At 40.2% G+C, this 22,662-nt stretch overlaps 1 protein-coding gene across 1 annotated transcript in view; it reads left to right on the top strand.

Moving 5' to 3' along the window:
* The first annotated feature begins 3,498 nt into the window (after nucleotides 1–3,498).
* Nucleotides 3,499–22,662, top strand: part of rsu1 (Ras suppressor protein 1) — a 62,524-nt gene continuing 43,360 nt past the window's right edge. Inside the window, exons 1-5 of the mRNA XM_022204828.2 lie at nucleotides 3,499–3,692; nucleotides 3,839–3,951; nucleotides 6,345–6,395; nucleotides 13,541–13,661; nucleotides 21,238–21,356. Coding sequence (XP_022060520.1) covers nucleotides 3,843–3,951; nucleotides 6,345–6,395; nucleotides 13,541–13,661; nucleotides 21,238–21,356 — 400 coding nt within the window. The 5' untranslated portion in view covers nucleotides 3,499–3,692; nucleotides 3,839–3,842. The remainder of the gene's footprint in view (nucleotides 3,693–3,838; nucleotides 3,952–6,344; nucleotides 6,396–13,540; nucleotides 13,662–21,237; nucleotides 21,357–22,662) is intronic.

Raw genomic sequence — 22,662 nt, 5'->3', positions numbered from 1 at the left:
TGAGTGGTGTAGGTGTGATAACACGAATGAAACACTAGAGGTCTCTATTTCTACATTCCAGACCACAGAGACTGTGAATGTCTGAATGTAGCTGCAAGACTCCTGACAAACAGCTGGACTCTCACATGTGCACCCAGGTCAGTTGGTTCTGCAGATTAAAGTGCTGGGTTTGTTTATTTACAAAGTCACTCTTGGGCTTTAACTTCCTTTATGTAAGATCAAGATTTGTGAACTATCTGTAGATCTGGTTCTACACAACTGAACTTTAATAACATTCTTATTCATTATATAGTCTTTACAAAAGTACATTAAACAACACAGCATGACCCTTTGCTCTGTCACCTCTTTGCTCTATCTACAGTGTCTTGTGAAAGTATTCGGCCCCCTTGAACTTTTCAACCTTTCGCCACATTTCAGGCTTCAAACATAAAGACATAAAATTTTAATTTTTTGTCAAGAATCAACAACAATTGGGACACAATTGTGAAGTGGAATGAAATTTATTGGATATTTTAAACAAATAAAAACCTGAAAAGTGGGGCGTGCAATATTATTCGGCCCCCTTGCATTAATACTTTGTAGCGCCACCTTTTGCTGCAATTTCCGCTGCAAGTCACTTGGGGTATGTCTATCAGTTGCACATGGGGAGACTGAAATTCTTGCCCATTCTTCCTGCAAAACAGCTCGAGCTCAGTGAGGTTGGATGGAGAGCGTTTGTGAAAAGCAGTCTTCAGCTCTGCCCACAGATTCTCGATTGGATTCAGGTCTGGACTTTGACTTGGCCATTCTAACACCTGGATACGTTTATTTGTGAACCATTCCATTGTAGATTTGGCTTTATGTTTTGGATCATTGTCCTGTTGGAAGATAAATCTCCGTCCCAGTCTCAGGTCTTTTGCAGACTCCAACAGGTTTTCTTCCAGAATGGTCCTGTATTTAGCTCCATTCATCTTCCCATCAATTTGAACCATCTTCCCTGTCCCTGCTGAAGAAAAGCAGGCCCAAACCATGAGGCTGCCACCACCATGTTTGACAGTGGGGATGATGTGTTCAGGGTGATGAGCTGTGTTGCTTTTACGCCAAACATATCGTTTTTGCATTGTGGCCAAAAAGTTGGATTTTGGTTTCATCTGACCAGAGCACCTTCTTCCACATGTTTGGTGTGTCTCCCAGGTGGTTTGTGGCAAACTTCAAACGAGGCTTTTTATGGATATCTTTGAGAAATGGCTTTCTTCTTGCCACTCTTCCATAAAGGCCAAATTTGTGCAGTGTACGACTGATTGTTGTCCTATGGACAGACTCTCCCACCTCAGCTGTAGATCTCTGCAGTTCATCCAGAGTGATCATGGGCCTCTTGGCTGCATCTCTGATCAGTCTTCTCCTTGTTGGAGGTGAAAGTTTAGAGGGACGGCCGGGTCTTGGTAGATTTGCAGTGGTCTGATACTCCTTCCATTTCAATATGATTGCTTGCACAGTGCTCCTTGAGATGTTAAAGCTTGGGAAATCTTTTTGTATCCAAATCCGGCTTTAAACTTCTCCACAACAGTATCTGGGACCTGCCTGGTGTGTTCCTTGGTCTTCATGATGCTCTCTGCACTTTAAACAGAACCCTGAGACTATCACAGAGCAGGTGCATTTATACGGAGACTTGATTACACACAGGTGGATTCTATTTATCATCATCAGTCATTTAGGACAACATTGGATCATTCAGAGATCCTCACTGAACTTCTGGAGTGAGTTTGCTGCACTGAAAGTAAAGGGGCCGAATAATATTGCACACCCCACTTTTCAGTTTTTTATTTGTTAAAAAAGTATAAAATATCCAATAAATTTCGTTCCACTTCACAATTGTGTCCCAATTGTTGTTGATTCTTGACAAAAAGTTAAAATGTTATATCTTTATGTTTGAAGCCTGAAATGTGGCGAAAGGTTGAAAAGTTCAAGGGGGCCGAATACTTTCACAAGGCACTGTATCTATCTATCTATCTATCTATCTATCTATCTATCTATCTATCTATCTATCTATCTATCTATCTATCTATCTATCTATCTATCTATCTATCTATCTATCTACATTAATATATTATGTTGTCTGCTCTGTCAACAGCCTCAATGTTGCAATTCCATTTCAGTCTGCTGTTCAGTCATAGTGGCCAACAGACATTTCCACATCTGTGTAGTAATCCTACTCACCACACCACATAAACTAAAGTTTGAACTATTAAAGAAAAGGTTTAGTTTCCCCACTGTATTGTAAATGTATAAAGTCTCTACACAAGAAAAGCACTCAGAGAGTGCAGTACTCCGTAAAGGCTGCCTAGTTGTTTTATCATTTCTGACAGTTGAAATCTTGGAAAAATAGTGGCAGAAATCACAGCAACATAGAATGTGTCCATTTAATATAGATGTACCCACTAACAAAATGACCTGGTGCTGAGCACAGGCGTGTGTTATGCATGTGTATGTTATGTACGGACACCAAATCATGGGACTTGATGGGACTCAGAATCACCCCCACAATTTAATCAGTTGTTCCTTTTGTCATTTCTGATGAATAAGTCCTGATAAGTCCTCAGCAGTGGATTTGTAGTAGCTGATGTAGTGTTCAGTTGTTGTCATGTTACAGTGACGCTGTGCTGCTATCTCACAATGATACAGAAATCTTTAACAAATCCATGGATCCAGACTATAAGCTGCATCACTGCCAAAATCTCATCACTCGGTTCTTATGTCATTTCTGACTTTCATCCAAATACATTTTTTAAGTCATGTTGCAAACAGACAAACCAAGGCTGATTATCAAATAACTCTGCCGACGCTCGGCCTCCATGGCGGAGTAAAAATAAAGAAAAGTTGGGTCAATATATAAGCGGCAGACTTTTTGTATCACACATGACATTTTTATTGTTTTCAGGCCTAAAAACAACATGAGTAAAATTGAAATTGAAAATTATTTATAAAGATATTGTAGTAAACCTGTTGACATGTGATAAAGCCACTACTTTATATTAAATAAGTCAGAAAGCCTTGGAGTCTGGCCAGTCTTTTCTTCAGAAGGAAATGACATCATGTGGAGCAGGTCATGTGATCTGGAAAGGTGTTTTTGTAATGGAGAACTTAGTTAAAATCGATTTCTAGGACACAGATACAAATTGTCATTCTCTATATGAAATTTAATATATTTCAAAAAAAGAAATATCTGTCATGATTATCTCAATAAAAAGAACACAATCAAAACTATTTATGAATAAGCTCATTTTGTCATTGTTTAGCTAATTCGAAGGTGGTTGTTATTGAATTTGGATGGTCATTGAGCAATCATTTGTATGGCAATTATGGAATTTGCAAAGACCTGATCATAATAAACATTACTTTTTTTCTTATAATGAAAATGCAAGGAAGAGAGAATTTAGTAATTTGTTTTTGTTGTCCTAAACTCCGGTCCAGTAGGTGGCGGTGTTGCACCTTAAACTGGTTTGTCAATGAATCAAGAAGCAGCAGTAGTAGTGGTGGTGGTAGAAGAAGAAGAGGAACTGGACACAAGGCGTGGCTGAAAACATCTAGGAATCGAAATACCCTATTATGGAAGGAATCCCTCTCACATAAACTTCCGGTAGGGTGTGTGAAGGAAAAGTGTGTGAGGATTATAAAGCAAGCCAAGTTTTGTGTTCTTCGACTCTTTACAGACGGTAAGTTCTTCAGGAGTTCCGCTCAGCTCAGTTCCTCTTGCAGTTAAACAGCAGAGTTGTGGTGACGTGAACTTGTGGTTTGAATCAAATGTTATGGTGTCGGAACGACGACTTTTCTAAGCACTTTTTGGATCGGTGTGTTTCAGAAAAATGTCCAAGTCTTTGAAGAAAATAGTGGAGGAGAGCCGGGATAAGAACCTTCCAGAGGTGGAGATGTGCGACAGGGGGATTTCTAACATGTTGGACATCCCGGGACTATGTAAGACCTCATGAATCCATTTCACCTCCAGACTGTGTTAATCTGTGATGGGTGCCACTGCTCCTGAGTTGTTTTATGTGACGTACAGCAGACACAAACCACGTAGAGGAAGTCCTCTACATCACAGTCGCTTTACCTCAAACAGGCTTCCGTAGTACAGTAACAGAAATACATGAAAGTCAACATCATTTTGGATCACTGCAACTAAATGCCAATTATGCTGAAAAATGCAAATGTCTGTAGTGTAATGTCTAAACGGCTCATTCCAGAATAGGACGACAATTTACGTCAAATTCAAATAATCCATGTACAAAGTACTAAAACATGCAGTTGTGTATTTGTCCTGAACCCAAATCTTTAAAAAAAGAAAAAACGAGGAGAAAAGAATGTTTGAAAACATTTATTAAATACCAAACAAGTCTGGAGTTCCCTCTAAAATGGCATGAATCTAATTTTGATCTCCTTTTTTGGAATTTTTTTTAATTGATATGTCTTAGAATTGTGGGAATTTTTAAAATCAGCATAATATTTTAATTAATAGTTATTATGCATGGAACATGTGTCCCACAACATGTTAGCGTAACTTGTTGATGACTTTTTTGTCCCATTTTTGTCATTTTGTATCTCAATTTTGTCATTTTGTGCCTTGTTTTTGCACTTTGTCTTGTTTTGGTCGTTTTGTGTCTCTGTCATTTTGTGTCTTGTCATTGTCATTTTGTGTCTTGTTTTAGTAGTCAACATCATCCAACAGTGTTCCTAAAGAATGGATAGAGCAAAGCTATGTCCTCTCTTCTATTTTCCATCTTTTCCTCACATTGTCAGCCTTGATTGAACGTCTCTCTCTACCTCATATCATCAGGATCAGACTCATTCTTTGGACTGTTTTCCATCAGTGGTCAGCAGTAACAGCTAGCTAAATATCTAGCTTCTACTGCTGAGAAAAAGATCACATTAGCATGGATTAGAGTAGGGTTAGCAACAACACAGAAAACATGGAATATAAATGGTACCATTGATGTGTAAGCTGAGCCAATCAAGCCTTTGATACTTTATTATCTATCATTGATGAATGCAGAGCAGAAAATTGTAAAAGAGAAGGTTTATTTTTCAAAAACTTTGAAGATCAAATGTCCTCCAGTTCCGGATTGAATTTTATACACAACAAACAGACAAACCCCATTAAATGTACAGTCAGACTGCACGTTTAATTGAGTTTCTTTACAGATGTTCTAGAGTGAATTAATCAGGTATGTTTTGGTGCTGAACTGGTTTGAAACCAAGGGAATTAGAAGGCCAGGTCAACACCTTGGGCTCTTTGTCTCAACCTTTGAGCTGTTACTGAGCAGTGTTTTTCTTTGCGGTGTGGCAGAACGCATTGTCCTACTTTAGGAGGCTGCTGCCATCTTGGAATCTTGTTGCCCAGTAGAACGTTGCATTCTATTAATGCGATCAATGCTATACTCCTCATCTGTTAGAGATTTTAATGTTGTGGCTGGTCAGTTTATCTCTACATATTTTTTATTATTATTGTTAAATACAAGGTTATTATAAAATATATTGCACTTAAACGGTAATGACAAGTTGCAGAAATGACCTCCAAAGGTCATACTCTTTTTTTTTTTTTTTTTTCTCTATGGGAAAAAATTGGTACATACCGGTTTTTTCAAACTGGTATGTAAAATTTTAGATACGACAGTTAGTCTGCTGCATCTGTTCCTTGGTTTGCTTGTAGTTGTTTTTATACTATTTGGTTCTGATGGTTTTTGGTGCATCATGTGTCTTTTTTTACTGCATGTTATGGATTTTACTGAAAGCTGAAAAACACACGAGATTCAAGATTCAAGACATTTATTCAAATCATGTATATTTTATCTGTAAAATATTTTACAAAATTTAAAAACGACACTGAAGGATCAAAAATTGAATGCACCATTTTATTTCCTGTTTGGTTACATTCAGTTGCCTTTTCTAGTAAGGTAGCTGTGTCACAGTTCACCGAGACAAGTAGCTCATCAAGGAATAATCCAGAAATGCATTTAATTTAATTCTGTAAATGAAGACTTAGTGTGGAGTTATGCACACACACCCGTCTTGTTCAAATGACAGTTCCACTAAAAATGGATTATATCCTTGACCTGGCATACTGTCATCTGCTCTTCTTACATTTTTTACTGCCTGCTGTAGAAAATGTAATGAGGGCAGATGAACGTGACGGAAGGTTGGATTCCAGGTAAGATAAGCTGTTTTTCAGGTGTGATTCTTTAAAGAAATTGCTTTAGTGACACCCACAGGTTTGGTCAAATTCAGATAATATAGCAGTAAGATGTATAAGTGAAGAAGCTAAGCTGTTTATCTGCAGTGCTTTATTGACTTGGTTTTCCATTTTGTTTCAGTCACTCTGTCTAACATCACTCAGCTGGTCCTCAGCCACAACAAGCTCACAGGTAAGCTGATACCTTCATCCTTTGCTTTCTCATAGACAACAGATTAATAAATAAAGATAAATCTGTGTCAGAAAGCCAACAAATGTAGTCAAATGTAGCATAATCTGTCAAGAAGTGTGGTCAAAGATACAACCAGGAGCTACCCACTTGCAGGCCTCCATCAAGCACCTGTGGAGAGGTAAAAATTGGTACATTTGAACTTAATTTTTTGGTTTTCCAGCACAGACTTGTTTCAGAATATGGAGGTAATCCTCCTTCTTCAAAACATCAGACAGAGTGTCATACTAACAGTCATTATATCAAAATTCAATCAAACGAAGATGAAGCTCTAGTTCCTGGTGTGTCATGGCTGCCTCCTCCACATGATCTGTCGATCATTCCAGACCAGACTGTCCATCAAGTAGCTCCGCCCCCTCATGCCACCAAAGCTTTTATATAAATTTCAATATTGAATTATTTTCAGGTTGGGCAGCTGATCTCTGGGTGTGACCATAAAACAAAGTACAACAAAAATAAATAAATCCAGAGCTGTAGAAAAGCAGCCTTTCATGGTTTGGTGTTTTGCTGAGTAGAACTGGGGTCTACGGAGCTTTTTGGAGGCAGCCCGTCAGACGGAGTGGTACCGCAGATTTTTAAAACTTCTGGGTTGGCTTCATTTTTCACAGTGGGTTACTATGGCCGTCATTCTTATACAGTCTATGGTCTCTCTGTACTAAGGTCAAACCTCCCTAGCCAGTAAAAAAACCATTAGAAAGCAACAAAGTAGTCCTTAAACTGTCTTATATTTTGCCAGTTGAATATACTCATTGTAATTTATTTGATTTCTAATTGAAATACATTCAATTCTGTGTTTAGCTCAGCTCAAACTGAAATATAATCTTGACCTGGATAATGATCCATGCAAACTAAATAATCCGTGCTCCCAGCTCTACTTGCTTGATTTGCAGCTTTCAGTCATATCGCATCATTTTCTTCAGGCAGTGAAACCGTGTCATGCAGTCATGCGTGCAGTCATGCGTGCGTGTCAGCTAGGTCACATGGTGAGTGCATATGGGGGAACCCTGATTCTTATCTTGGCTGCTCTTTAAGGTATAGTAGCAGGTATCTTGTGGTATTTTTTGGAGTTAAGTGGTGACTCCTGGTCAGAGGGTTCAGACAGTTTATCAGTGCCTGTCCTGGGAGGGTTAGCTTTGTTCTGAGGGGCATTTGTAAAACATCCCAGTAAGTACTTAGTACTGTGTTGATGTGTTACACCTGAGTCAGCTTCAATGTGAGAGTGAGATTTACACTCTCTTGTTGTGTTATTGAATGTCTTATAGTGAAACAGTTTAGGTCAGAAATATGGCAGCTCGTATTTATAGCACTATCTCTGCATTATTTCATTAGTGACGACAGTTTTTTATTAATATTTGGAATGGAAGTGAATGAAACAACTTCAGTAACACCTGAGAGCAGTGAAGTGATGTGATGCTGTGTTGCACCAGCAGAGGTCAGCAAAGACTCATCCTGCATTTTTACAACGTTATTAAATAGAAATTGCTTGAGTGATTAACTAAATCACTTTTTGGCTTTATTTAATGTGTTTGAATCAATTTATTGTTGAGACACATGAAAGAAAGTTCTTAAACTTTGTATTGTTGTAAAACTACACTAGCAACTTGGAATACAGAATCACTTAGTCTGTTGTGTTGTCAGTTTACACCGAGTCTCCTGGAAAGTAGCGTTCTAAGCAAAATGTAAAAGCAAACCATGAGGGAACATTGGACATCATTGTCCATTGAAACAGATGTATTAGGATGTAACATAACAAACACGTCAGTCTCAAAAGTGAAAATCTGGAAATTAGATAACTTCATTAGATTTTATAATTCATCATTTATTTTCAGTCATCACACACATTTTTATGATGATACAGATACTAAGAGAAGGCTGTACAATAGAGAAAGATTTTGCTGAATTATGAGACTAAAATGTACTATTTCTTAATCCACATTAGTCTTTAAACAAACTTCTCAGGTACAGTACATCATTGGACCAGGTGCATCAAAACATCAACGAACTTCTTGAGAGGGGCATTGGATTTCTATTTTCATAAGGAAAAAGCATTTGAGATGCACCTTTTTAGAAGTGCTTGATTATTCAGTGACTTGTTCACCTTCTGGTGTATTTCCTAATCTGATGCTGTAGATGGGAAGATATCACCTGTCACTCTGCTCTGTTATTTATAGCCCATATCAGACAGAAATGGGGATAACATCATTTGTGTTGTTACCCACCTGCAGGCACTCTTGAGGTTCTGTCTAAACCCCAGCCTTGCAATTTAACGGTCAGATGTGCCGTCCTGCCACCAGCCTTTGAAAGCAGCAATTGTGCTGTGTTTTATTTCTTTCGTTTGTTTCTTCCTCTCCTCTCTCATTTTCAAATTGATCCTATAAATACAGTTACACCATGTCAGATAGGAAAATATCTCATTTGGAAAATGTCCCTCTACCCACTTAAAGGGGAAAAAGGAAAAACTTGTGGGATCCTCTGTCCAGTGTACCATGCAGCACACCTTCACCACCACACACCAAGACTTAGTGCTGCCTCTGAGGTCATTGTCTTCAAACAGGGCTGACACACCAACATGCACACTAATATTCCAGCAGCTCCCAAAAGAGTCAAGGAGACCATATGAAAATCACTTTTCCATATTGTACAGAATACCTCATAAATACTGTAAGCTTGTCCACCTGGATTTTGTGGTATTCTGTTTATTGAGGTCTATTCAGTGGTCCACAGGGATGGGGGAGGCTTTTACTGACAGTCTCACTGACACACATCTTTCTGTTGACTGTTGTCACACCACAGCTGGCAATGAGACCTGGACTGCCGAGTTCCTGCACCTTTCCACAAAATAATGCTTCTGTCCTGTATATTTACAAAAGGAATTTCAATTTTTTAAGCAATGCTCAGTCCCTAAATGCTGAATGAATTGATGAAGTCCAACTTAACAGTGCCTTACATGGTGTTAACTTCCGGGTCGCTGCTCGTGTCATTGAATGGAAATCTGGAGCAGCTTGCATTGTTCATATATTTGTAAATTTAGTGTTTTTAATATGCATGTTTCTCTAAAGCCACTCAGAGTATATGTTGTCTCAGCTACTTTAGTCATTTGCGTCCAGCTGCCCCCCCCCCCCCCCCCTTTTTTTCCCTAATTTTGTCCTTTCAACTTTCTGAAATGCGTCCTCCATTGTTTTATTTATTTATTTATTTTGGATCTGACCGAGAACTTGCATCGACTGCAGCATCATGGACAAACAGGGTTGCTCCAGGGCTTTACATGAGAAGCAGGATTTTAAATTCTATCCTGGATTTTACAGGTGGCCAGGGAAGAGAAGCTGATACAGGAGACGTATGATCTCAATTACTGGTTCCTGTCAGAGCTCTGGTGCATTGTTTTCTATTAGCTGGAGGTTTTCAAGAGAATTATCGGGACATCCCGATAATTTGGAATTACAATTGTCCAGCTTAGAAGTTACAAATACAGGGGCTCCTCGACTTAAATTGGAATTCAGTTCCTATGGTCCGACGTAACACAATTTTCACCATAAGTCAGAACTTGCATACATAAGTAACTTTTTATTCTATCCAATTTCACTTCCATGGGGATGGCTTTCCTTTTTTTTTTCTGTTGCCATCAGAAGAGTGTGACTTACACTTGGGTGTCATAATGAAGGGAAAAAAAGTTTCCTAAAAAATATCACAAACGAAAGAAGGTGAATGTAGCACAATCCAATGTGGTGTACAACCGGAGAATGTAAACAAATCGGTCTTGGTCACACAGCATGACGACGTTTTTGTTTTGTCCGCTCCACTTGCCAACTAGTTCAAGTGCAAAGTTTGTTTTAACATTGCAGACAGAATGATGGAACAAGACTTTCTTAATAAATATTTGGGAGATGGCAACGTAACCACGAAATTGTAAATTGTAAACCGAGGACCTGATGTACATGGACTAGTTTCTCAGCATCACTCTGAGGCAGGATGTTCCTGATTTTGATGATATAAAGTGAAAAAACACCATCCTACAGACATGCTTTGTGAGGTTTGAAGGCCATATCCTGGTTGATAATAACTCCTGGTTTCTGACAGTAGTAGAAACCAAGGCAATGCCATCTAGAGTAAGTATCTGGTCTGACGGTGTGTTTGTGAGGTGCTTAGGGCCAAATACGTTAACTTCAGTTTTGTCATCCAGACTTTTACGTCTTTAAGACATACAGTGGGTACGGAAAGTATTCAGACTCCTTGAAATTTTTCACTCTCTGTGTCATTGCAGCCATTTGCCAAAATCAAAAAAAGTTCATTTTATTTCTCATTAATGTACACTCAGCACCCCATCTTGACAGAAAAAAACAGAAATGTAGAAATTTTTGCAAATTTATTAAAAAAGAAAAGCTGAAATATCACATGGTCAGAAGTATTCAGACCCTGTGCTCAGTATTGAGTAGAAACACCCTTTTCAGCTAGTACAGCCATGAGTCTTCTTGGGAATGACGCAACAAGTTTTTCACACCTGGATTTGGGGATCCTCTGCCATTCTTCCTTGCAGATCCTCTCCAGTTCTGTCAGGTTGGATGGTGAATGTTGGTGGACAGACATTTTGAGGTCTCTCCAGAGATGCTGAATTGGGTTTAGGTCAGGGCTCTGGCTGGGCCAGTCAAGAGCGGTCACAGAGTTGTTCTGAAGCCACTCCTTTGTTATTTTAGCTGTGTGCTTAGGGTCATTGTCCTGTTGAAAGGTGAACCTTCGGCCCAGTCTGAGGTCCTGAGCACTCTGGAAGAGGTTTTCCTCCAGGATATCTCTGTACTTGGCCGCATTCATCCTTCCTTCAATTGCAACCAGTCGTCCTGTCCCTGCAGCTGAAAAACACCCCCACAACATGATGCTCCCACCACCATGTTTCACTGTAGGGATTGTATTGGGCAGGTGATGAGCAGTACCTGCTTTTCTCCACACATACCGCTTAGAATTAACACCAAAAAATTCAATCTTGGTCTCATCAGACCAGAGAATCTTATTTCTCATAGTCTGGGAGTCCTTCATGTGTTTTTTCAAACTCTATGCGGGCTTTCATGTGTCTTTCACTGAGGAGAGGCTTCCGTCGGGCCACTCTGCCATAAAGCCCCGACTGGTGGAGGGCTGCAGTGATAGTTGACTTTGTGGAACTTCCTCCTATCTCCCGACTGCATCTCTGGAGCTCAGCCACAGTGATCTTTGGGTTCTTCTTTACCTCTCTCACCAAGGCTCTTCTCCCACCATTGCTCAGTTTGGCTGGACGGCCAGGTCTAGGAAGAGTTGTGGTCGTCCCAAACTTCTTCCATTTGAGGATTGTGGAGGCCACTGTGCTCTGAGGAACCTTGAGTGCTGCAGAAATTCTTTTGTAACCTTGTCCATATCTGTGCCTTGCCACAATTCTGTCTCTGAGCTCCTTGAGCAGTTCCTTCCACCTCATGATTCTCATTTGCTCTGACATGCACTGTGAGCTGTAAGGTCTTATATAGACAGGTGTGTGCCTTTCCTAATCAAGTCCAATCAGTTTTATTAAACACAGCTGGACTCCAATAAAGAAGCAGAACCATCTGGAGGAGGATCAGAAGAAATGGACAGCATGTGAGTTAAATATGAATGTCGCTGTAAAGGGTCTGAATACTTCTGACCATGTGGTATTTCAGTTTTTCTTTTTTAATATATTTGCAAACATTTCTACATTTCTGTTTTTTTTTCTGTCAAGATGGGGTGCTGAGTGTACATTAATGAGAAATAAAATGAACTTTTTCATTTTGGCAAATGGCTGCAATGACAGAGTGAAAAATTTCAAGGGGTCTGAATACTTTCCATACCCACTGTACCTGGAGTTTGACTGCTTGGTTTCATTTGACTTTATACATAAATAGTGAATTGTATTGGCCCTAACACAAAACCCTGTAGAACTCCATAACTAACTGGTGTGGGTGGATGAATCATCATTTCCATGAACAAAATAGAATCTGTCTGATAAATATGTTTTAAACCCGTTTAGTGAGGTTCCTTTAATCCCAATGATATGATCCACTCTCTGTAACAAGATGCTGTGATCAGCTGTATCAAATGCAGCACTGAGATCCAGCAGAACAAATATAGAAACTAGTCCACTGTCTGAGGCTATTAGCAGGCTATTGGGGACTTTCACTAGTGCTGTTTCTGTAGTATGATGCATTCTAAATCCTGAACGAAACTCTTCGTCGGATTGTAATAGAAGTTACAAATGCATGGACTTGAAATTTATATTATCAAATGTCTTGTATATGCGGAAAAGAAGCTTATACGGGAGAAAATGTCTGTCAAGAATAACAAAAAAAGAACAGAACAAAAGGAATTAAGAAAAAAACTGTGTGTGTGTGTGTCTACAGAGGCTAATCTGAACTGGCATAAATAAGTCTTTTGACACGGAGGCACACAGGCTCAGCTAACCATGTCAGTATGTCTAGACCTCACCTCTCCAACACTCATCCTCCTGCCAGCATTCAGGTCAGGCCCTGGTAGTTTACTCTTTTCCCCTACTAACTTTTTTTTCTCTTTTTCCATTAATCAGCTCAATAATCTGATAAACCTTTGGCCTTTGGTTTGTGGTAGGAATAAAATTGTAGAAAGAAACTACAAAATGTGTTGTCTTCAAATACCAGCATGTACCGGGCTTTGCAAAAGTTCTGTTACACACTGGTTTCATGATCTTTAGAGACGTTTACATGTCGGAGTGAAAAATTCCATTAAACAAACTGAAAGTTCTACCTTATAGGCAGGTGTCATTAATACAAATTTGTTCTCCAGTGAAGTTGTATCAAGATAGAAGTCAAAAGAGTTGAGATATCTGCTCTCCTTCATGCTGGCCACAACAAGTCTGACAGAGCCAAGCAGCTGAACATCAGCCGGATGACCGTCCAGAGTTGCGGAGAGGCTCAAGAATGGTGAAGATCTTTCAGGTCTTGTAAACGTCTCTAAAGATCATGAAACCGAGTGTAACGGAGCTTTTGCAAAGCCTGGTATAATGCAGGGCCACAGTAACGAGTGGAGTTACTGCTTGCTTAATGATTGTCATTTCTCTCCTTTGTGTTGGTGTTTTCCAGCTGTGCCTGCTAACGTCTCTGAACTGAAGAACCTGGAAGTTCTCAACATGTTCAACAACCAGATTGAGGAGCTGCCTACTCAGATCAGTAGTCTCCAGAAGCTGAAACACCTTAACCTTGGGTATGTGGCATTTTCAGTGTGTACATACACACATAAGCATAAACGTCACACACTTTCTTTGTCATTCTCGGAAGCTGTGCACCCAGATAGAACAGTAGATAGGTGCGTTGCCTCCTGTTGATTTGCTGCAGGCCTCAGGTTAAGCTTATCTACTGTCAGATCATGCTCCTGCTTTCTTCACACACACAGATGCAGGTTTCATATTCTACCTCACTAAGTAGATTGGCTTTCCATCTTTGCAGTGTCTCTGTACTATAAAATCAAAATTGCTCCCTGGGCTATTTCAGCTATAATTTTTTACAGCATATTTTGAACCTTTGAGGCTTTTTGCTTGATTTGGGTAATTTGACTGTAAGACTTAAAGGCACCCAATAAGTTTTGGAACTTTCTAGTGTCCCAACCACAGGCTAAGTCAGCCTTTGGCTTCATGTCTAAACCTCGACTGAAACACACTTCACTGATGCATGTCCAGTAATTCTTACTTTGATCAGGTACTCAAATGTAGACAACCGGTGTACATGCAGTATAATGTCATTTATTTTTATATATACAGAGTAATCTAATCTAACTAACCCATCCTCAGCCATAAATGACTGTGTGCTTGAGCATGTGTGTGACAAATTGGCCAAGTGTATGAATATGTTAAGATATGAGTGCAGGCTCACACAAGCTGGATGTCAGCGACAGAAGGATTAGGAAGGGAGCCTTGGTGTGTATTGATCCACAAACAAACATCATCTGGTTAGTCTAAGCCTCATACTACTATTCAGGCTGTGTGTTCAGTTTTCGTTGTTTATTTTTCTCTTGGTTGTGTTTGTGTGTATTTATCAGTGGACAGGCATCACTGTGACTGAACCCTGTAAGTGCCTATTTTAATTTGTCATACAAACACAAATTTAAACCAAATGATTTTCTTATCAGTTGCTTCTACATACCAGCATATATGTGTATCCACTCAGCTGATGTCTTATCCATGATCAAATCCTCTCTGCCTTTTAATCTGCTTTCTGCTTATTTGGTTACAATGTCGATGATTGTTGGTCTACAAGGACAAGCAGCAAACCCACGACTGAAACGTGCTCCACTGGGGACTATAACTTTGGAAATGTGATCAAGATGAAGTATTGGAGGTTACTTCTTTTAAATGATTTCTGTACCTGAATGCTTCAGTTTTTAGGTGTGTACTTGTAGTTATGAGGCTTCTGTTTGCTATTCCTGGAGTTGTCAAAAATTCTGACAGAATAGTCTATTCATGTGTAGGTATCATAGTCCCCCAGACAAATTCTAGTAGTCTTGTATAACACATTAACTCACACGACACATTTTCCAGTGATGCCCTTTATTTTTTCAGTTATATTGTTTTGACAGTGATCTTGTCAGAGAGAGGGAGGATCCAATTTGAGCAGATGCAAAACACAACATACGGGAGCCAAAAAACCTGAGGAGCGGACTAAGACAACAATACCTGTTTCCAAATATCCAAATATGCAAACATGCAAAGGGAGCAATCAGAGACGGTTTAAGTGTAATGGAAAGTTCATAAAAATAAACTAGAAAATTTCTGAAGAAGTTTTGAGTATGCCAAAGCAGCTTCTGCTATAATTCGACGTAAGGTATAATCAGGGGTGAAAGTAAGCTGGTACGGTCCGGTACCGCGTACCGGCAAAAGATCTGGTGGTGGTACGCCGCTCTTCCACCAGTACGCCGCCCGGCTGCCTGCCATCGACCGTTCACTCAGCAGTACGTGAGTGCGCATGCGTGTCTACTTTCCGTAACACAGCGATTGTTATAGTCAGTAGCAGCCAAATAGCAAATAGGTGCACTTGATTTATTGCACTGGGACATTTTCCACAACTAGTCTGGTTGAAAAACTCCCAACAGAATTTACAAAGGTTATCATTGACAGATACATATTTTAAATAAAAACAGAGAGAAGCACTACAAAACAGTCAAGATTTTTTTTGTCAAAGTCATAATGCAGAGAAAAAAAAACCTCTTTAATTAAAAGAAAAGACAGGGACAGTGAAGAAGGGTTACCACAGAAAATCAGAAACTACTACTACTATAACTACTTTAGGCCTCTGTGTAAAATCTTTTAGGTGATCTGTTTTGATGTTTAGTTCCATTCTGAGTGTTTGCTCGTGACCTCATGTCTGTTCTTAGAGCCTTGTGTTCTGGATGTTTATCAGTGTTCAATTAAAGCAAAAAGTTTACCGTATTTTCAAGTGTTTTTAATTCCTACCTATTCCATTGGCCTACAGTAAAATATTAATATGTTTTGATTTGTTTGCATTTTAACTTTGCTGTTTTAAAATGCATGAAGTTAGCATGAGATGAGGGTTTTGGTAATAGTACCGGCAAGAATTGAAAACTACTTTCACCCCTGGGTATAATTTATATAAGTGCATTTTATTTTTAAAAAGCCAGTATATTTCACAAACTCCAATCAGTTCAACATCTCTGAGCTTTTACTTTGAAAATGTAGCATACTTCACAGAATCCCGTCGACTTCCTCTAAATACCAGAGTTTTTGTGGACTGTTTAACTGAACATTTCAAAAATAAAACAAGCAAACAAAAAAAACCTCCTTAGATTACACTAGAGCTGCTCGCTAAGCTCTGTGACTGGTTATAGACTCCTATTTTGTAAATGAGCCCAAGCATACAGATGGTTTGTCCATCAAAATGTTTTTTGTTTGGATTTTTAGCAAACTATTGGATTTTACTTTGAAAAGCCCACATAGGTGAACTTCCTTCCTTTAGCCTTGCTGGAGTCTTGTACCTTTACAGAGAAAACTGATATGCAGCCGCTATAGATCCTTGAACCACTGGGAGAGATTGTTCTTTAGAAGTTGAACCCAACAGATGTGGAGCCACTGAACACTTTATGATTTAGATATTAGTCTGAGACATGTTAGAACATGCTAGAACATTTATCAAGGCTTTGGTAATGTTATCAGTACCAGCTGTGTTGATTTATTTATTTGTTTGGTTATATAAATTTGCCTTGAAGCTGCTGTTAGAAAAATCAATATACATTTGTGACGAAAGCAGCCATGTTTGGAGTGCTTCTTTCTCAGACCAGTATCAATCAGCCAGGGTCAGGGGCATGGGGGGGAAGACACAGGGTTTGGGTGCAGAGAGAGGGCAGACAAAGTGAGGAAGGATTAGCCCTTTGAACATATACGGTATGTTTAAAAAAAAATGACTTCACTGTCTGAACCACAGTCTTCTTTTAAACATGGTGATGTATTTTTAGATATATACTGTGTAATGTACAGATTTGGTCGCAGGTTAGAGAGACTCACTGTTTTTGATTTTTAACACGAAAGTTTAGTGTTCATGCGACCACTGTGTGATGTCCTCCACTATACAGTGAAGCTCACAGCCAGTCAATGGATGGATGGGGTCGCAGCCAATTTATTTGACAGTCTGCATTTAGAAATAAACCAAAAAAAAACAAAATTCTTTTAATCTATTTTTGTATTGGGTTAATTCAAAACTGTCAGGATTATACTTACAGTAGTCATTATAAAGGGATAGTGGTTTACAATTTAATAAAACTAAAAAGAAGAATTTACACCTGTCTAAATTTATACAATAGAAAATATAGAAGCTATATAGTAAACATATTTACAGACATATAATAAAATTGGCCTGCTACATTTTAAATATAATGATTAAAATGTAAAAATACCTCGACCACATACAGCCAACAAACAACTTAAAAGTGAACTTAAAAGACTTAAACAAAAAATGTAACCTAACATTTATTCACACCCCTTGATTTGCCAGAGCATACATGCCATGTGGGTCTCCTTTGATGCTGGATGTAGAAGAAAACCCTAACAAAACATTATCCTGCTCTTGAAGATTAACCAATTCTCTTTTTAGCAAAGGCGCGGACACCAGCAAGCTGAGGGATATATGGTCTTGTGCCTCTCATGTGACCTCCAGAATCATGCACGGCCAGCACAGCAAAATCATCCTGTGAAGTGAAGGAACTCTGTTGAGCAGCTGGGGTGGCAACAGTTTCCACTTTGGACTGATCAACAACTAATGTGACAGTTAGAAGTACATCTAACTGCATCTTGTACAGCCCTTTTCACCATACCACCCACTTGTTTCAGAGAAGAGGCATAAGAGACAGTCACAAGGCAGTGGCCTACACATGATCTGACAAGTGGCTCTGTTCAACATGTTGGCAGCTGCATTGTTTGTGCTGAGACAAAGTTGAGGTCAAAACGGTATGCTGCAAGGTTTAAAGCCCATCTTTGTTCGCATGCATCCAACTTTGGCTTGGTCAGGATGTATGTCAATAGATTTTCATCTGTCACTGCTGTGAAGGTGGGAAAAAAATTATCACAAATTGCCCATTTAAGAGCCAGAAACTCCAACCGATGTGCAGGGTAGTTTAGCTGAGAGCGTGACAGCGTCTTGCTGGCAAACGTCACTGATCTATCAGTCTTTCCATCAGAAGGCAACTGTGAGAGAATGGCTCCAAGGCCATCAAAGGAGGCATCCATTGCAAGGATAAATGGTGCAACAAGATCTGGATGAGTTAACTTGACACTATGTGCAAGCTGATTTTTCAGCGTTCTGAATGCTTCTTTGTACTCCTCAGTCCAGTCAGACGGTGACAGTCTCACGTGGCCTACTTTAAATTTAGGTTTATTGCCTTTCTGTCTCTTGCTCAGAGCAGAAGGTTCAGACACTTGGTCAAACAATGGCTTAGCTTTAGCCAAACATCGCTCAATGAAATGATGATAGAAGAGAAAAATACCTAAGAGGGATCTGATTTTCTTTGCACATAGTGTTGTCCCATCAATCTCCATCAGATCAGACCCTCCATCAGACCCTTCCACATTGCTGTCTTTACACCATCAGTAAATATGATGTGGCCCAAAAACTTTACAGATCACAGAGGACGGTTGCATTTTTTTCTGATAGCTTTAAGTTGTTTGCAGTGAGGAGTGTGAAAGTAATTTGTAGACACTTCAGAGCAACCAGTTCAGATGGAGAATAGACCATTAGATTATTCAAGTAGCACAACAGGCTCGTGAAGTTCTCATCCTCAAACATGGACATCATCATTCACATGAAAGTGGCAGCGCTATTTCAGGTGCAGAGGCATTCTCTTATGCTCATGGAGTCTCAACTTAGGCCCAGGAGCCGGAGAGCTGACAGTTGTCTTAGACTCTTTAAGTGGGGAGATGTAAGTAGACTCAGACAGAGGAGTATGAGAAATGTCAGCTGACCTAGACTAAGGTTTGGCATTGATTGACCCAGGAACTGACTTAGAAAGAGAAGGGACATCACACTTCAAAGATGCAGGATTAGGCTCAGAAACAGGAGTGTGTAGACTAACTCACACATTGAAACAGACCTGGGAACAGAAGAGTCACTGACAGTCAGCAATAGGTGAGGCAACAGGAATATGCTAGAGAACAAGACAGATGTCAAGCCTCAGGAACAGAAAAAAAGTGTCAGCTGAACCAGGAAAAGAATGCGAAAAAGCACCTTTATGTTTAATATGTTTGATTAATAGAAAACATTATAACATTCATATTTCAGTGTTGATACTGATTACACTGACTGCACAAGATGGCAGTACGCATGGACACAGCGGGTCAGAGCTCTGAGTTTTTATTTACTTGCGCAAGCTCTGAGTGAGCATTTACATTATGGATGGGTCAAACTGCTGAAATTTAGAAATAACTGTCAGAGCGTTACTCCAGAGGACATCAACTCCGTTCCACCAGAACTACATTGTCCTGTGCCAGGCAGAGTAGCAGTCTTTCAACCCGTGAGGTGATGGCGGCAGCGCATTTAAAGACAACAAAAACGGGGCAAGAGGGCCGGCGCACAAGCATGGCTACATGCTAGGCTACATGCTAACTCCCACAGACCAGCCTTACCGAGTCTCTTAATGTCCAACTCCCAGTAACTTGTTAGCAAATTGGATGAGATACGACTGAGGATAACCTCCGGCAGCATGGAGAGCTGTGTGATGGTGATAACAGAGACCTGGCTGGACCACACCGTTCCCGACACAGCCATCGAACTAGCAGGCCGTTCTGTTTACTGAGCTGACAGGACCACCGACTCTGGCAAACACAGAGTTGAGGGAGTGTGTGTTTACATCAGTAATGCCTGGTACACATCCATGGACATTATCAAGGCACTATCCACGTCTGGAATAATCAAATTCAAAGCTACAAGGTTGTTTTGAAAACTCAGACTGAGAGTTGTTTGCTGAGTGCACAGACTTAAATGAATACAGCTCCTCTGTTCTACAGACTAGCCTACAGTCAGGTATCAGAGAAGCTAAGCGCAAGTACCAGCAGCACATTGAGGGTCACTTTGAGACCAACGACTCATGCAGCTTGTGGAGAGGTATTAAGACCATAAACGACTACAAGGGCAGCACGCCATTGACCAGCAGCGATGCCACGCTTCCTGAAGGCATTTTTCGCTTGCTTCAATTTATGCTTCTCCGCATAAATGTAGAGGAAGTAAAGAGGGTCACCAACATCAAGTTCCTGAGTCTTCACATCTCCTGTAAGCTCATGTGGACCATCAACACCTCCCATTTGGTGAAAAGGCTGGGCAGGGACTTTCCTTTCTCCCGAGGCTGAGAAAGTCCAAGCTCCCCTCAACTTTTTGTGACCTTCTATAGGAGTACGATTGAGAGCATTCTGTGCTACTGCAGCGTGGTCTGGTTCTCCAGCTGAAGGGACCTGACCTGCATCGCAAAGACTGCACAGTGGATTGTGGAAGGACAGCTTCCCAGCCTTGACTCAGTATATGCTAACCAGCTCAGGAAAAACTCCACAGAATCGCGAGAGCCCTCACCCATCCATGACACAGACGGTTTGTCCCCCTTACATCATGGAAAAGATTCAGGACTGTTGCCTCTATCACACCTCCCAACTCTTTCCCCACCATTACACATTCCCTAGTTTAATAGGACAGTCCAGCTGAGCATCCGTCCTGTCATCGTTTGTCTCCTACTGCTGATATCCACATCTTGTTGACTTTCATGTTTTTAAGGTGGCAACATTTCTGCCTTCATCAAGTGCTTGATGCAAATCTCTGGCCCTGCTACATACTAATACCACAGAGGCTATTCCTGGTTGTTGTTAGCTGTCTAATTCCCACAAATTTAGCTTTCACCAGTAAGGAAGATCCCTGGTTCAAATCCCGGCCTGGGCCTGGGATCTTTCTGCATGGAGTTTGCATGTTCTCCCTGTGCATGCGTGGGTTTTCTCCGGGTACTCCAGCTTCCTCCCACAGTCCAAAAACATGCTGAGGTTAATTGGTTACTCTAAATTGTCCGTAGGTGTGAATGTGGTGTGATTGTGTGTCTGTATATGTAGCCCTGTGACAGACTGGTGACCTGTCCAGGGTGTCCCCTGCCTTTACCCGAGTCAGCTGGGATAGACTCCAGCACCCCCCGCGACCCTAGTGAGGATAAAGCGGTGTATAGAGAATGGATGGATGGATGGTCCTCTATTTGGATTTTCCTGGGAACTATTTGTCTGTAACAAATTTTGTATGTGTCTTTGTGAGTACAGGATGAACCGCCTGAGCAGCCTGCCCAGAGGATTTGGTTCGTTGCCAGCTCTTGAGGTGTTGGACCTTACCTACAACAACCTGACCCAGAACTCTCTGCCTGGGAACTTCTTCTACCTCAGTCAGTGCACAAACAAACACACAGAAGAGTTGCACCTCACTTACTGTTAAAAAGCAATGCTTAAAAACTTAAATGATTACATTCTCCAAAACATTGCTGTTTTGAATGTAGTTGTTTACCTTTAATGTTTGAACTCTTCTGGATTGATTAGGACATAACTGTATTCCATTTAATTCAATTGTAATCCTATTAATGTCTCCATGTGCACTACTGGCAGATTATGTGCTTCATGAAAGTTAAATGGTAATGAAACAGAAGAAAGACGTCTTACTGGAATTAAAAAAAACAACCTACATTATACAGTTGCTTTTCTTGCTGGAGTCTCCAATGATTTCCTCGTGAACTAGTAATGGAAGCAAGACCTCAGGCTGAAATGGGTAGCCAAAAACTTAATTACAGATTCATCTCATATCATTAGAATATGGTGGGAAGCTTTGGTGACTCAGTCAAGCGAGCTACTGGGAATAACGCTAATGAAATAACAAAGACCAGCTGAGTAGGCACTGAGAAACGGAACTGCCAAAACACAAGGCTAAACAAGACAAAGGAGTCCAAAACAGGCAAACACAGTCTGGAGGCCAGTCCAAAAGTAAGAATATCTGGTGGGAGGGTGCTACAGAGGGCGATGATGGTGATGGAGCCCCCGGCATTGGAACCTCAAGCCACCTGAAGGCCGGGCAGGAGGCCGGGTGGCTGAGATGGAACCCTTTGGGAGGCCAGCAATGAGGTTGGGAGGATGGTGAAGGCAGATCTGGAGACAAAATTTTAATGAGGAGAGTCTCATGCCAACTGTGAAACATGGCGGTAGAGATGTTTTGGTGTGGAGTTGCTTTGCTGTGTCAGGGACTAGATCGTCACTGATTTAGCTATGAGTTCTGAGTCATATGAAAGAGCGTTTAAAGATACTGCGAATTCTTCTGACCAAAAGCTGAAGTTGAACCACAAATGATCCTTGTTACAGTATGGTCCTAAACACAAATTCACCAAAGAATGGCTCAGAAAGAAGAAATGCAGGGGTAAAGCATGGAGGAAAAGGCCAGATGTGAATGCCATTGAAATGTTATGGTGGGATTTGACATGGACAGAATTTGTAAGAAAATTTTTAAATATTTGGCAACTGAAGGAATTTTGCTTGGAATATATATATATATATATATATATATATATATTTATATGTTTTTTTAATTGCGTATTATACATATTTACAGTGAATTTTCTATTTACATACATATTTACAGCAAATACAGACAGTTCATTTCGATAATTTTCAAACTTTTGTTACAATAAAACATTCAAATAAAGAACG

This window comes from Acanthochromis polyacanthus, chromosome 20 (assembly GCF_021347895.1).
Source record: "Acanthochromis polyacanthus isolate Apoly-LR-REF ecotype Palm Island chromosome 20, KAUST_Apoly_ChrSc, whole genome shotgun sequence".
In the NCBI taxonomy this organism is placed as follows: domain Eukaryota; kingdom Metazoa; phylum Chordata; class Actinopteri; family Pomacentridae; genus Acanthochromis; species Acanthochromis polyacanthus.
This window is presented reverse-complemented; position numbering and strand designations above follow the sequence as displayed.